The sequence below is a fragment of the Rhipicephalus sanguineus genome, chromosome 8 (assembly GCF_013339695.2).
Source record: "Rhipicephalus sanguineus isolate Rsan-2018 chromosome 8, BIME_Rsan_1.4, whole genome shotgun sequence".
NCBI classification, from domain to species: Eukaryota; Metazoa; Arthropoda; class Arachnida; order Ixodida; family Ixodidae; genus Rhipicephalus; species Rhipicephalus sanguineus.
In genome coordinates this window covers 162,409,687-162,425,950 of record NC_051183.1, presented here as the reverse complement: position 1 = coordinate 162,425,950, position 16,264 = coordinate 162,409,687, and the positions used below count along the sequence as shown (strand labels likewise).

The following is a 16,264-nucleotide window of genomic DNA, read 5'->3' as shown; positions in this document are numbered from 1 at the left end:
TCATTATCTGCTGGTTTTCAATAACGTTGTGCGAGGAGTCTTCTTAACGCCTGATATTGCGTGGCAGGATCGTGGAATCGCGCCAGGCGTCAAAACATGTGAATTGTGCAACCTGGGGGTGTTTTAAAGGCCCATCCATTATAAAGTACTCAGAAATATTTAATAATCATCATCAGCAAAATCATCAACAAAGTGAGCTGCCGTGCAGGTTCGCGTGTTGCCTTACGGACGCGTAGTCGCTCATTCGCAAAAGGACGAATTATGCGTTGTGGGCACTTCACAACTGTACTTGCAGTAAGCATTCTAGGATAGTCTGAAACGGCCAATGTTGCGCGCACAGACGTTCGTTTCCTAGCGCCACGGTTGCGGCATCCACCAAAAACCGAAACCAGGCTAGCGATTGAGAAGGGGACGCGTACGGGGCTCGATTACGCTATCGCGTTCTTGAAGGCAAAACAAGTTTTTAGACGAAAACCTTATATGCCTCACTAAACACGAAAAATATTGACCTTGGGCGTCCTGCGGCTTCGGGGACGAGTGATGCAAAAAAACATCGTCACGTGGTGACGTTGCAGATCGAAAAAAAAACTTGACATCAATATGACGTCACGATGACATAATGCCGTTGTATCGCCCTCCTTCAGGCGGCGAACAAACTCGGAGAGCGTGCGACCCCAAGAGAACAAAATAAAGACGGCGCTTCGCAGTGGCACGTGAAGCCACGGCTCGTGTTCCCTGCTGGCGTCGATTCTGGTTCGGCGGTCTCATTCCTTCGCTACTGCGGCATAAGGCTACCCCGTCAGCCCATGACATCGTAGCTAGGTCAAACGTGGGCTGATCACGGAGGCAGAGCCAAACCAGGTGAGATACCTCCGATCCTGGCTGCAGTGGGAAACCACGCTAGCTGCACAAAGCTTTCGGATGGTGGCGGCGCAGGATAAATACATCGAAGGAGCCTGCATGACCGGCAGTTCACGTAGACTCTCCAACACATCGACTGAGAAGAAAAAGAAGATGGCCTTCGATTCCTCTTACGTGAATGCACAAGGGACCCTGTGATTTTTTTTCTATGACCCCTTGCGAAGTTCAGAGCTTTTTTCCTTCCGAGCTGCACCTAAATATCTTCGCTATAAGCCAGGTAATCGACGAGCATTCGCCATATAAAGTCTTAGTTGTGCAGGCAAGAACACCACAGAATTAAAACAGACTACAAGAACACCGACTATCAGGACAGTCATCGTTTGAGTTCTCTGTATTCGTTGTTTTGTGCACACTTGTAACTTTGCTGGGATTTATTCCTATCAAATAGCTGAACGTAGTGTCGTACGAACTGGTGGGAGTTATTGTGCCACTAAAAGGCAGTTTTTTTTTTTCTGCCCACAGGTATTTTGTAGCTGGTATTGGTGGCGCCTTGCATGACCCCTTTTTCTATCGTAATGGACCTTCATCGATCGGGTTCACAGCTCGGTTAGCTGGTGATTGATTCATTCATTCCCACAAAAAGGGACATTACACTTAGTGTGGGTGCTTGCCATTGTTCAAGGACACCACCGTGGTTTTTCAAGATGGGAACCAATTAACCAGGGAAATTGTACAAGCATTGCACGCTAACAAAAGAGGGTAGCATTACTCAGTCATCCGTTTCAATTAGTCATTTGAAAGTCGCCTTCCTGGAAGAACACTAGTCTCAAGTGTGTTAAAGTCAATTAAACTTCTAGTGATTCCAATTGCCACGCACCCCTCCCAGTTATCTATTTCCACTCATGTTCTGAGCACGCGTGAGTTACTACCAACATATCTTATCTGGCTGTTACCCTTGTCTACACATTTAGCTACACATCCCTTAATTCTGCTATCGCCTGAGTGTGCACGAAGTATGTTCCTTGATGAGAATGCATTTGACTGTTTTTTTTATTCACATACCCTAAAGGCCCTTGCCGGGCATTACACAGGGGGGGGGGTTACAGTAAACGGGGTGAGGTTACATTTGAATAGATACACACTTGTTAACACCACCATAAGCGAAGCAGATAACAAAGAACACTATCGCACTTCATTTCTATGTCGCATGGGGTTAAGGGATTGCATATATATGTGAAGTTCTGTTTCTGAAATAAAATTACCTGCGAGTGTAACGAGCGTCGTGTCTTTCTTGGCCGTTTTGTCCTCATGAAAAGTGCACTTCTTCACCCTACGATATGAAAGCCTTGTTCAAGCACACGAGCGGCACCAACGGGCGCTCATGAAAAAGTGTGCACGCCTCCGCGTCGTGATGCTAAAATCGATGAACGATTAATAGATTAATTGATAAAAAGTGTCGCGCAAAATAATTAACCGTCATCCATGTTCAGGTTTCATTTAAGTGGTTGAATTGATTAAAACTTTTCCATTAAGCGATTTACAGACAGCGACAGGGGTGCCACGAAAATTCTCAGCTTATACTACTGGTTTTCCCGCTCCCTTTAATCTAAGCGCCAGCTAAAATAATCCGCACGGCACAGAAATAATCTTAGTGCCAAACCATTTAATCCATGTGCCAAACATTTAATCCCAGCGCCAACATATTTAATCCAAGCGCCAGCACGATTAGGCCGCGTGCCAGTGAGTTTAATCCAAGTGCCACCATGTTTAATCCAGTCGCCAACAACTTTGATTCAAGTGTCAATCTATTTAATCCATACACAAGAAACAGACGGTTTGCCAATTTATATAGTCTAAATGTCGGAAGAAGGTAAACATGAAGCGAGAGGAATAGTTATTTTTTGCCAATGCATGGTCGCGCTTAGGAAATAAGGCACTACGGTATTTTGCCCGAACGTTTTGGTGTCAATTATCTTAGGAATCAAAAAGCAGTACGGTTAAATTATATATGTTAGGCTACTAAATCTATGCGCTCATTAGAAGCACGTGGTAAAAGTTTAAGCATCGAGACAGTTTATGCTTCACCGCTACTGCAGAATTTTGGGTAATCACGTACTCCGTTGATTGCATCTGGGAGAGATTCACGTCGTCTGCTAGTAGACGGCACTAAGGCTACGTTTCTGCAAAAGCGTTCGCAGTCGTCTGTTCGGCTCGATGAGAGCGATGGTGACTTACAGACGATATTCACCCATTCCTGAAATCAAAGAATAACCATTTAAAACAAGTAACGGTGCATTTATTTGGGTTTATATGCAACGGAGTTTTATGTAAAAGCGTCAAACAAGATGGTCATGTTCATGTAACAGACGATGATGTGTTCCTGAACCGTCGTCGCTTGTAACACGCGTGTTTTCGGAGGGAAATATTTCGAGACGAGTAGAGAGCTTTGCTTGAAATCATGGCTGGACGCAAGCGAGGGCCACGTTTCAAATATCCAGATGAACCTCGTCGAAAAAACAGCAGGGTGTCGGTGCTCGACAGAGCGAGCATTGTGGACGTCTACAGGCGGTGGTGGCGACCTAAGGCAACTGGCGGAGGCCCTGGGCATCAACATAAAAACAGCAAGATCGATTGCAGCTACCGGCAGACAAACATCATTGCGTGGTGGAGGTTTTAAAAACAGTTTGCAGATGACGTCGTGAGTACTTTGAGGCGAATTGCGAACGAAAACTGTACATTTACTCTAAGACACATAAAGGCGGCCCTGGAGGAACAAATGCCTGGAGTGACGATCAGCACAAGCACAGTTGATCGCTTGCTGGATGCCCACAGCTACTCGGTGAAGCTGGTGACGCAGAGGCCCGCAGGCAGCAACCGGGACGACGTCAGGCACAGCCGTAAGGTGTACGCCCAGTGGCTGCAGTTCGATGGACCAGGTGTGTGTCGGTTCTACTTGGACGAGACAAACTGCAATATTTGGTGTTCCAGGAATTTCGGCAGGGCAGCTAAAGGGCAACCAGCTGTCCACACGACCACGACGACAAAAGGAGCGCACTTGAACATCATGGCATGTATGTCAGTAGATGGCGTTATTCACTGGACTTGGACAGTGTTCATTGGGCTGTTTTCAACGATTTACTCAGCGATGTTTCGGCCCGTGTGGAAAGCGAGGAGCCAAACACAGAAGCTGTGTTCATTTTTGATGGCGCACCTGCTCATGCTCAGGCAGAGCAGGCAGCTTTGGCTAACTCAATGTACTCTATCAAGCGCCTGCCAGCGTACAGTCCCTTCTTCAACCCAATAGAAGAGGTGTTCTCGAAATTCAAGTCGCACGTGAAGGCCTACCTAAGCGAACGCCCTGATTTAGTGCTGGTGACACCGCAAGGCATGACGAAAAAGGAGCACAGGCGTTCTTTGCTGCTGGACGCAGCTCGGCACTCCATGCAGCAGATAGAGCGCGTGGACTGCGCGGCCTTTGACCGGCACAATTTTTCTTTTGTGCCTGCCGCATTGCGTGAAGATGACTTGTGAACGTCCGTTTCCAAGCCCTAGGAGAAAGCGCTATTCTAATAAATACCTATTATAACCTGCGCTTATGTTGCATTTCTCGAGTGATCTGGAGTGTGCAAATATATGGTTCTCTTTCGTTTTACCTATAATGCCATTTTGCCCCCTCTCATTGACTAAATTATATATATGTGTTTGTGAGTGTACACGTTAGATATACAAAATTGATCCAATAAATTTATCTTTCCGCTGACATCCGTAAGATTCAAATGCTCGCTGAGATGCATATTGCAGCGCGGAAAAACGAGTATAAAGTAAAGAGGAGGAGCAAGGACCACCGCTCGTCCTTGTGCCTTATGTTTTCTCTGCGTATGTTTTCTCTCACTGCGTTAAATATGTCACCGTGTGAACTAGGCCAACAGTTAATACTGTTCAAATCATCGGACACATTTTGTTTTAAGGAAAAGATAAAAACTAACACGAATATAAAATATAACTTCCGTTTTCCACATATCGTAATCAGCAGTCTATGTTTTTTTACACTGCAGAACGAAAAGCTCTTCGAATTAGGCTACGTCCAATTTGCCCTGCCCTGCGCGAGCCTGATAATTTCTTAATTCCGTACTCCATTAGACCCATTGCCGCCCTCGGCTAGGTATTCCACATCTTGGTAGCCATTGCGTCACTTTAACTGAGCATAGATTGTCTTTCCTTCGCATTACAGGACCTGTCCTGGAGCTGCGGCTCTTTTGTGTGCCAAAACCAAAATCCATTTATGAGCTCTAGTGAGTAAAACTTAATTTTGCTGAACTACAAAATATTCGTTAACATGTTTGTAATGAGCGGCATGCCTTTCGTTCGTTCCCACTAATATGGTCGCAAACATTGCCCCACATGCAGAGCAAAGTATAGGCCCTCTAAACACGGCTCAAGCAAACTATGGCAGTCAGTTTTTTTTTTCGGTGAATAATAGCGGTGAATACAAATATTAGTGCAGTCTTCTGCTTTCCGGCTATCGTATTTCATATGGTAGCAACTGTATTTCTATTGCACTGCCGTGTTCATGCCCCGTATTTCTGTTTATTTTGTATAGATTAAATTGACTAGCACTTGAATTAAAGTTGTTGGCGCTTGGATTAAACATGGTGGCACTTGGATTAAATTCACTGACACGCGGCCTAATCGTGCTGGCGCTTGGATTAAATATGTTGGCGCTAGAATTAAATGTTTGGCACATGGATTAAATAGTATGGCGCTCAGATTATTTCAGTGGCGTGCGGATTATTTTAGCTGGCACTTGGATTAAAGTGAGTGGGAAAACCTGTAGTATGAAAGTGATGCCGCGCCATTGTGCATGGTGCGCGAGTTGGAGTCTGGTATCGACTGTTTTCTCAAGTCCCAGGTGATGCCACAGCCGTCAGGGTCAAGCGCTAATTTCCTAGCGCCCCGCCACGGTGGTCTAGTGGTTATGGCGCTCGACTGCTGACCCGAAGGTCGCGGGATCGAATCCCGGCCGCGGCGGCTGCATTTTCGATGGAGGCGAAAATGTTTGAGGCCAGTGTACTTAGATTTAGGTGCACGTTAAAGAACCCCAGGGAGTCAAAATTTCCGGAGCCCTCCACTACGGCGTCTCTCATAATCAAATCGTGGTTTTGGGACGTTAAACCCCAGATATTATTATTTCCTAGCTTCCCCCAAACTGCTCATGCATTACGTCACGCAGCAGCCCTGGCGAGCGAACTGTTCGCGAAGGCATTTCCTGCGTATTTTCCCTCGCCGTATCATTCGAAATGTTTGATTTGGGGTAGTTTTCAGTCGACGTGTCTGCACTGCGCGCCTAACTTCTCCTCTATAGCGGCTCCGCTCAAAGTTATCGCACGCTCTATGCGCAGACTGTATGGTGGGCCAACACTTATGCGCTTCCAATTGTGCAGCACAGTGCTCTCACGATACGAAGGCTACTTCATCGTAATTGAGCTGGTATAACGGGTCGGCAATTCGTAGGTGCCTTCTGAATTTCAGGCGTTCTGCAACAACTTCGTCATTTAATGTATCGTCGACCCCAACCCACTGGAGAATGGAGTTTGAATGGTTTCTTTTACATAGCGACATACGGGTCTAAGGAGAGTCCAGAACTGGACTACCGATTGGTTGCTGCAATGGGGTCATTGATTACAGCAGCTCAAGTTCTATGCACATAGGAGCTGCAGCTACGGTTTCATAAGTGGATATCTAACGCAGTTCTGGACACAGTAAAAGAATTTCACGTGAAGCCACCTGCTTGCGGTCATGAAACGACCTGCTTGTGCAATTTGTGCATGTTGTTAAGGCTAAAGCCTTAGCTAAAACCTCATCCAACGCGAAAATAGACCGTCGGCGGCGCCAACACGTGTGATCCAAAAATTGTTATCATGTGATGACGTTACACGTCATCAAGACGACACAGATCACCAAAATTTGGGACGTCATCATGACGTTACATACCATGACGTCACATGATGACGTCATCACATGCAATCGCTTGGTCAAAGAGGGGACGATCACGGAGGAAGTGCAAAACCAGGTGAGGTGGAGAAAGCTTGCATTGCCTCCGAACCTGGAGGCCATGCCAAACCCCGTTAGGTGCAGATGGATTTCAGAGGGGAGCGAGGAGTGTCAGTAGACCGAGTGAGAAGAGATAAGAAGGTGGCTGTCGTCTTCCAGTCTTAGGAAAATACATAAATGATACTGTGTGCTTTTTTTATCCTGCGTAGCTAAGAATCTAAAGCAAAGTATATAATATTTCGGTTTTCACGACCTGGGGGGAAGAAACAGGAGTTAGAGCAAAGGCAGGGATATTCACCACGTAAGAATGACCGGTATGTGAGCCTACAATGAGGAAAGAGACGGGGAGACTAAACGTTTCTAGTATAAAGAAAGAGAGCGTGGAATGTATAAAGAGAGAGGAAAGCACACACATACAACGTCACAGCCCGTCACTCTTATGTGGACGTAAAATGGACCAAAAGTTTACTTCCCCGCGGCAGGGACCGAACCTGCCACCTTCGAATAACGCGTTATTCGGACGCGTTATTTGAAGGTTGCAACTTCGGTCCCTGCCAGCGGCAAGTTATCTATTCGTGCACTTTATATTGTCCACATTTACGTTATACTCACCACAAATAACATCCCCTATACATTCGTTGGCTATCTTGCCTGTTAGTTCTAATTAATGGTGTGCCTAGCAAAGAAAATCGAGCGCTTAAAAGGCCCTTCTTTCGTTCAACTGCAGTATTGACGGTTGTATGTTTTTTTTAACACGAAAGTGTTTTGTGCCAGGTTTCGCTAAGACTTCAGTAAGGTCATTTCCGTCACGGAAATGACGCCGCTAAAATGCACACGATAATAGTATTAGTTGTTGGGTATTACTTCCCAAAACCACGACCTGATTATGGGGGACGTGGTAGTGGAGGAATCCGCAAATGTTGACGACCGGGGGTTCTTTAACGAGCGCCTAAATCTAAGTATACGGGCCTCAAGCTAAAAGACACATGAACAAATCTCAAAGAAAATCTAGAGAAAAGTGTCGTTCCTGCGGATGACCCGGGAGTTCAGAATAACAGAGAGCTGAGCTAGTTGGTAAGTGTTGGTAAGTATTCATTCTAAAAAGACAGGGCGTGCAAACACGGACACAAGAAACAAGTCAGGACACCACAAACGCCGACTAACAACTGAAGAGACGCACAACGGCGGACAAAGCAATAGCAATAGAAAGCGATAGGAAGAAACGTCTCGTAGGTATACCGTACATTCACTGCGTAACTGACAGGCTAAAGAAAGTAGGAAGTAGATACGGCGTTAATGTTGTTTTCACGGCTGCCAATAAGCTAGGTAAGATTTGTGCCGCTGTGCAGAGGAAGAATGAGCGAGTAAAAGACAAGAAGCGAAGCCGATATTGGTTTCGTAAAACACACCAACAAATTCACTGATTGCCGTACGAGTGTGGTGTATAAGGTCCCTTTCAGCTGCGGTCGCTTCTACGTAGGACAGACGGGCCGCTGCATTAACCAGAGATTATTGGAACATTAGAGATCGCTAACCGGAGGCTCACCTTATAATCTATGTTTACATTGTCGAGATTATAAGTGCACGCCAAAATTCGATGAATGCGCAGTGTTGCACCGGCATAGAAATGAAGAAACGCGCCTGATGATTGAAGCATGGCATATCGAGACTAGTGGTAGCGCATGCGTGAGCCAACCGTCGATTAACTTGCATAAAGATGAAATCAAATACCTTAACACTTATCTTCCATATAGAACCCCACGCGTGCCGGATTGATAGGCTCGCCAGTTGCATGGACATGCGCAGATAAGTTTTCGTGCCTTCGTCCTTTTCCGCCGTTGTTGTAGTAGTTAGTCGACGTTTGTGGTGTCCTGACTTCCTTCTTGTGTCCGTGATTGCACGCCCTGTCTTTTCAGCCTGACCCGGGAGTCGAAACCAGGACATCTCGGTTTGCGGCAAAAGCTGCCAGGCAGTCTACCCATTGCGCTACCGATGCAAATGCACGAGGCTCTACAAACCCACCTTATATCTCTCACACCTTCTCTCTCTCGCACTGCTCATAGTTGGCGGGGGCGGTGACGTCGTGTGGGAGCGGTAAGGTCAAGTACTGCATGATGACACTAACGAGTGCCGACAGAGAGCGTGTCGGTAGTCTCAGAGCAGCGGAGGTTTTCGGTGCATTATTGCAGGTAACTCTATGGACGGCGCAGTTCGGCGTGTGCGGTTCGGTGACGACGCATTTACGTGCTTTTCCTTTCGCGTCGTGTTAGCGTGTGACGCCTCGTCGCCAAAATAGCGCAGCTTCCACATGCGCCAACGGTGTTTCTCCGCCGCCTAACGCTGCGAGTGCGATGGCACCGATTAATTGACTGCTTCAATAAGCGCCGCAGAAAGGCAATGACATCGACGAGAGAATGCTGCGCAAATGCGTGCTTCGGTGTTGCAAGAGATACGCCAGCGGGAAGCGGAACGCCTTCAGGCGTTCACCGCTGAAGCTACGAACTCTGCTTCTCGCGTTCCGGAAGCGCTGTGTGGTGGTAGTGTATGCATGAGCACAGGCGTAGGTTGCCCTATTACTGGAAAGCGCACGCCTTGCCGTGTCTCTCCTCAAAGGAAGATTCGTTGAATAAGTTCACATCAATTACTGCAGTGTTGCTTTGTGCTTGCTGATGCCATCTTTGTGCGAGATGCGGTCACCTTCACCATCGTATTCCGATTTTTGTAATCAGTTAAGCATCATTCTTAATAACTTAGTGAGGGAAAATAAAAACGTCTTATGCGGTGATTTTAACATAAATATCATTGATCCTGATAGTGCATCGTGCTTAGAATATATGAACTGTTTATACTGCTTTGGCTTTACGTCGCATATTTCAGCACCAACTAGAAACGATTTACTAGGTTCGAACACGCTAATATGTCATATTATCTCCAACATTTCCACTTAACACGTTGCAGGTGTGATAGATCATAGCATTACAGATCATAATCCTGTTTTTTTTTTTTTTTCATTCTGGGCTCCGAAAATACCAAGGCCAGTGACATCTTTACGAAACGCCGATTCGATGCGGCCAAATTTGTGCAAATAATATAGTGCAGTAGACTGGACATCGGTGACTAATCATGACTGCGCAGAAAAGGCTTTTGAGTCTTTCTCAGCAGTAGTAGCTTCAGGTATAGAAGCATCCACCGCCTCCACTACTGTGACGAAGTGGTATCGTTCACCTAGAAATCCATGGATAAGCAGCTCGTTGTTGAAGTCCATTAATAAAAAGAATAACCTCATTAGGAACTAAAGACGCAGCCTTATAACCTCGCATTAAAATCCCGCTTTCAGAAATACTCAGCAACATTATCTTCCTTATTGAGGCGTGTTCATCGCAATTACTACCGCGATCTCATTGCAAAAAACACAGGTAACACGAGACGCTGCTGGCAAGTCATTAAAGAATTTTTTAACAAGAAGAACTGCTCAGCGCCCACAATAAAAATAAAGCAAGACGACGAAATGTATAGCGACCCTGTAGGAGTGGCCGCCACGTTCAGTGAGCACTTCTGCGCATCTGCGGATACGCAGCAATCACCAGGTCATTTACGTGATATACCACGGTGTACTCATTCTTTTTATCTTCATTCGACCTCTGCAGATGAAGTCCTTCAGGTCATCACATCACTAAAGACCACGAGTGCTGCTTTAAATCATATTGATCCTTTTAAAGTAAAACTAGTTTCAAACACAATATCACCGCCTTTTGCAGTAATTATTACCCAGCTGTTCTCTGCGGGTGTGTTTCCGAGCTGCCTTAAGGCTGGTAAAATAGTTCCAGTTTTTAGGAAGGCTGATAAGACTTCTGTACAGAATTATAGGGCAATCTGTATCCTGCCTTTCTTCAGTAAGGTAATTGAAACGCTATTCCACATTAGATTAATGGGTTATCCGAAAAAAAATATTCTTTTATCTCCACAACAATTCGGATTTCGTCAAGGATATTTAACTGAGCTGGCACTAATTACGTTAATGGAGGAAATTAAACAAGCTATTGACAGAGGGTTACATGTTAGATCTGACGAAGGTTTTCGACACTATAAATCATCTCGTACTGCTTACTAAACTCTAATCATTTGGTATGTCTGGTCCGCCACTAAAATTTATTAAAAGCTACCTCAGTAACAGGTCTCAAATGGTACATGTTAATGGCCATCTTTCATCGCCCAAGTTAGCGTTGCTGTTCCACAGGGATCAATTTTAGGTCCACTTTTATTTTTCATGTTTATTAATGACCTACCTACCATTCTTACAAGGACCAAGTGCATACTTTACGCTGACGAGACAACCATCTTTCAATCATCTAAATCAGTTTCTACACTCCAGTCTGACCACAACGTAGATTCTCATAACATAACTTTATGGTGCCAGGCCAATTATCTGCGGATCAATGCTACTAAAACCGTCTGTATAGTGTTCGATTCCCCGCGCATTTCCCTTGGCATACAGCCTTCCCTTCACATCGGTAATACCGTCATAAACATTTCCAGTGAAGCGCGGTTTCTTGCGTCATCTTAGATATAACGAACTGAAATATCATAATCTTTTTTTTTTCTTATGTGGTTCTTATGTGTCTTATGTGGTTCCTCGCTTCGTCCTTTGTGTGTTTTTTCTGCGCTCCCAGTTCGCTGAACGAAGAAAATGAATTACCAACTGGCCCACCTTTCGATCCTCCTGAAATATCATAAACATGCCGCATCACTCGTTAAAAAGATTGCATTTGGTATCCACGTTATCATCAAGACACGAACTTATTTTCCGCCTTACTGCATACGTGCTTTGTATTTTGCCTATATTCATAGCCGTATTTCGTATTGTGTATCATCTTGGGCCAACACCTATTTTACGCACATCGAACGTTTGCAGCGACTTCAGAATCAAGCAGTTAGACTAATGACTTTCAGCCCATTTTATTTCTCCTGTAGCTCGTTGTTTCCACAGCTTAAAATACTCCCATTGAGACAATTATTTTGTCATAGAATGTCCATAGTCGCCTTTAGACTCATCACGCATGACATTTTTATCGCATGTATTGACCATCGTCACTTAACTAATACCAACATTAACCGGTTTTTCCAGTGCAATATTCTTCTTTTGCCGGCCTTAAGGACAGACTACGGCAAGTTCTCGACCTTATTTACTAGCGTACCCATTTGGAATTCATTGCCTTTCGAATTAAAATCATCGCACAACATTCATATCTTCACCTCGTGCAGCAAGAAATATTTCGTTCAGGAATTTATCAGCTCATCTGAATTGTGCATTTAGTTGTTTACAGATCTCAACACTTCTGTGCTATTGAATTATTAAATTTGCTTCTGTATAACTGATACCACTGTTAATGAAACGAGTTGCATTTGTCAAGTAGAGCTGTTCATTAATACTGTTTTTTTGTCTTTCGTGTGTCATCACTCGCTTTTGATTATTTTCATCATATTTTTAATAGTGAGCATTAGCATTATGTTATGTATTGATCGTATTATTACTGTTAATCAAGCTTATTCATTATTACTCACACGTCCATATACTATTGCTGTATTTTTTGTAATTACGCCATTCATGTAGCCATAGGAGGTCCCCCTGTCAGTTTCTCTGAAACATTGGGACCACCTGCTGTAATACGCTAACAATGTAAGTCAACTGAACTATTTAATAAACTTGACTTCACTTGAAAAAAAAAAGATTCAACATATGCTGCGTGCAGTTGTATGTTATCTACATCAACTACCACGAAAAAGGATCACGGGCGTTAGCCTCCGGGATGGAGCTGTGCCTTTAAGCATCAATGTGGGTGCATTTACGTCGAACGGTGCCATAGCTACCAAACGTCAATAGGCATTGTTCAGGCTCTCGTATAACGATGTACAACAAACAGTGAACTACTTCTACGAAGACACGTTTAACTTTCGTATTATACCGATTCCCATGACTGAGGCAGGCCCGTAGAGAAGCGGGGGGGGGGGGCTCTTGCGGCCCCAGCAACCCCCACCCCCCGCCGGAATTTTGGTGCAGTAGGTGTTTTTACCAACAACAAATAATGGAAATAGGTGTTTTTGTCAAACAGTCCAGCTTTTCAGCAAGTGCACCCCCCATCTCCCCGGAGAGATTCCTGGCTACGGGTCTGGACTGAAGGATCAACTATGTTTTACAGCGAAAGCTGTTATGAAATCACAACGGTACGCAGCTGTCCGCCGCCGCTTGTGTCCATAACCGCTATTGCGCGAAATAAGAAAAAATGAAATAAATAAAAAGTATTCAGGATCGGATGGGTTTTGAACACGGGCCCTCTGCGTGGCAATCGAGTATTCATCCGCAGAGCCACGATGGTTTTATTATTTTTTATTCCAGGTTGTACGTCAGACAAATGGGGACAACAGACCTATGTTACAAGACACAAGAAACATGCAAAGCCACGCTGGTGCTGGAAACTCCTTTGAAAAGATGCCTGTGCAGGCGTCTCGTTGGGCAAGGAATCCCGTTAACATATAGCAGCAGCAGCAGCATAGCTCATGGCTTCCGGCTCAGGTTGCGGCGGTGCAGCAACTACCAGCGAATGATCACGGCTATCGAATCCACCTGAGCTTGCGATCTGGGGAACATCTTCTGCATCTCCTCACGCACGACCACTCTGATCGTCTCGAGCAGGTCGTTGGTTCCCAGCGCTTCAACATCCCCGTAACTCGACGTGGGCATGCGGTGGTTATATTGCCTAGTGCAGATTTCTAGCGCCTTTTCGAGTGTGGCAGCCTCCGAAACGAATTCCGAGACCGTCTTCGGCGGGTTGCGCACAAGTCCGGCGAAACGTTCTTCCTTCAAAAGGGCGTAAACTTGAGCTTGTTGGCTTGGCTTCATAGCAGGGAACAGCGCAGAAACACGAGACAAGAGAGACTGACAGGACTTGGCGCTGGCTAACAAGATGAGCGTTTATTTCGTATGTGCACAAATATATACGCTTCTTGCGAAACGGAAATAAACAAAAGAGAGAGGGGGGAAAGTCAACGCATGCGTCCCAACTAGTCCATGACGGTGCTATGATCACGTGCGGAGATACCTAATTTCCTTGTCGGTTAGTGCGATCGATGGTGTGCTTACACATGATGGTCCAATGGAATGAATTGCGAGTGTTTCATAAATTTCCCGGGCGCGGCTATCACGATATCTGCGCACTCCCCGCACCAGGAAGCGAAACTTTTCTTCGGACCTGGCGGGGTAGGCATGGCGAAATAAGCGAGTCATTTCTTCGGTGTACAGCCCGATGGTCTCGTTGGGGAGCTGTACACGGGTCTCCGGAAGGGTTTCAGCCCTTTATTTCCGGATGACGCTCGTGAAAGTGTTCGGAAATCCGGTGCGGAAGAGGTCCCATGATGTTAGCGTGGACTCTCGATTCTCGAACCAGGTCCTTGCGACATCTTGAAGGGAGAAGTAGACGTGGCGTAGCTTCTCGTCGCAGTCCCAGTTGTCGAACGTGGAGACCCGGTCGTATGCCTCCAGCCAGCTTTCTGGATCCTCGACGTCGACGAAGACAACAGCTGGCGTGGTCAAGATGAAACTCTTTATTTGGCCGAACTTGTGGACGTGAAATGAAAACTCAAACTACAGCAATACGCGCTGTACACTGATAGCGGCGAACTGGGCGTCGGCCGTCGAAAAACTGCTCATGGCTGGGACGCGCCGTCTTTGCATCGAACTTTCCAGTCTTATCACTGATGGTCGCGCAAGCTCTGGAATAATTTAGGCTGTTCGCGGCCTGCATGCAATCTTAACAAAGTCATCTACTACAATCGTGAAGCTTCTCGGACACTGCCGCGCGGTGAGCGCCGAGCGTTGCTGACCATCATTGCTGGTGAAACTGGAACACATCAAAATAAAACAAGAAGTGGGCGTGGCAATATAATATAGCTTGGCAGAAGAGTAAAATAACAACAAGGCGTCTCACAATGCTAATTGCGCAACCAGTGTACGGTTTAAAGCTTCCCAGCCGCTGCAAAGTGCTCAACGATAATTCTTCATTGTCATCAGGCACATGCAGCATAAACGAAGTGCACATAATGCCTAAACGTGTAGCGAGTACCTCGCTTAACCGCATAAAGACGAAGATTGGCATAGTGAGTGCTTATGTACTTCGCAAAAATTATGTTTTATGGCGTGGTGGATACCTTGAATGTGTACGTGTATTAGATGCCACAAGAGAGTTTGGAACGAGCTCTAGAAAGGCCGCTCTTCGAACTTTCGTTGTGGCTGTGCTGTGCGTGTGCCTGGCGTGTTATTTTTAATCCGTATGCAGAGAACACTCACAGCAGTACCTATCTACATTCGTGGGAGCCTGCTAAACGTGAGGAAGATAAGGGCCCAGCTTTATGGGAAAGCTTACCTGACACCACGAAATCCGCTGCAGTGAAGGAAAGCGCGGATCTGTTGTGTGTTGCGTTGGGCGCTGGCAGGGTTTCGTTTATGCTGCAGTCTTGCTTGGCGCGCTCAAGGTTCTTCAGTAAATTCATCACACTGTTATCCTGCGCACAGAAAGAGTAGGAGGGGCAGCGAAAGTGCACAGTTATTCACTATCACTATTTGTTAAGTCCCTTTTTCGCGCGCACTGCACGTGATTTTGAGCCTGAGAAGGAGGGTTTTGCATGAAGGGCGGGTCGATGTTGAAATGGAATAAAACAATCTGTGTGTGAGATAATAACACAATTCCATCTTTTTTTTTATTATTTGAAAGGCCCATGTATGCCATTATGTATGGCATATAACATCGTTCAAATGTCCGCCGCGGCTTCTCGCGGTGGTGCGGAACCGAGTTGTGCAATTTTCGGTGACTCTGACACATTGATCCCACCGAATTTCAGCGATGGCATGGGTTATGTTGATTTAAGGGCATTGGTCGATTGCGGCCTATTGGCACAGACCTGCCACTTCAGGAAACGCCAAAAGAAAAGGTTTAGCGGAGTCAAATAGCACGATCTTCGTGTCGCGACCTCTATGAGAGATAGCCATACCGTCAAAACGTTCATGCAGAATGTCCATCATGACGTCCGCTGTATGACACGTAGCGTGGTCCTGCTACTAGAACCACATGTCGTCCACGTCCATATCGTTAATTTTGGGCCAATAGAAATTGGTTAACATCGTTCTGTAGCGCTCGCCGTTGACCTTTATAACCTCACCACCGTAGTTTTCAAAAATGTGTCGACCGATGACGGTGCTGGCCCAAGATCCGTACCAAACAGCACCTTTTTGTAGATGTATTGCTACCTGGTTAACCTGTTGTGGGTTGGCATCGTTCCATAAACGAAAATTGCGCTTGTT

General features: G+C 45.8%; 1 protein-coding gene across 1 annotated transcript in view; it reads right to left on the bottom strand.

Annotated features, from left to right (window-relative positions):
- Nucleotides 1–13,501: 13,501 nt before the first annotated feature.
- The window catches only part of LOC125759517 (uncharacterized), a 45,876-nt gene continuing 43,113 nt past the window's right edge, over nucleotides 13,502–16,264 (bottom strand). The window contains exon 4 of the mRNA XM_049418387.1: nucleotides 13,502–13,705. Within this exon, the coding sequence (XP_049274344.1) occupies nucleotides 13,502–13,705 (204 nt within the window). The remainder of the gene's footprint in view (nucleotides 13,706–16,264) is intronic.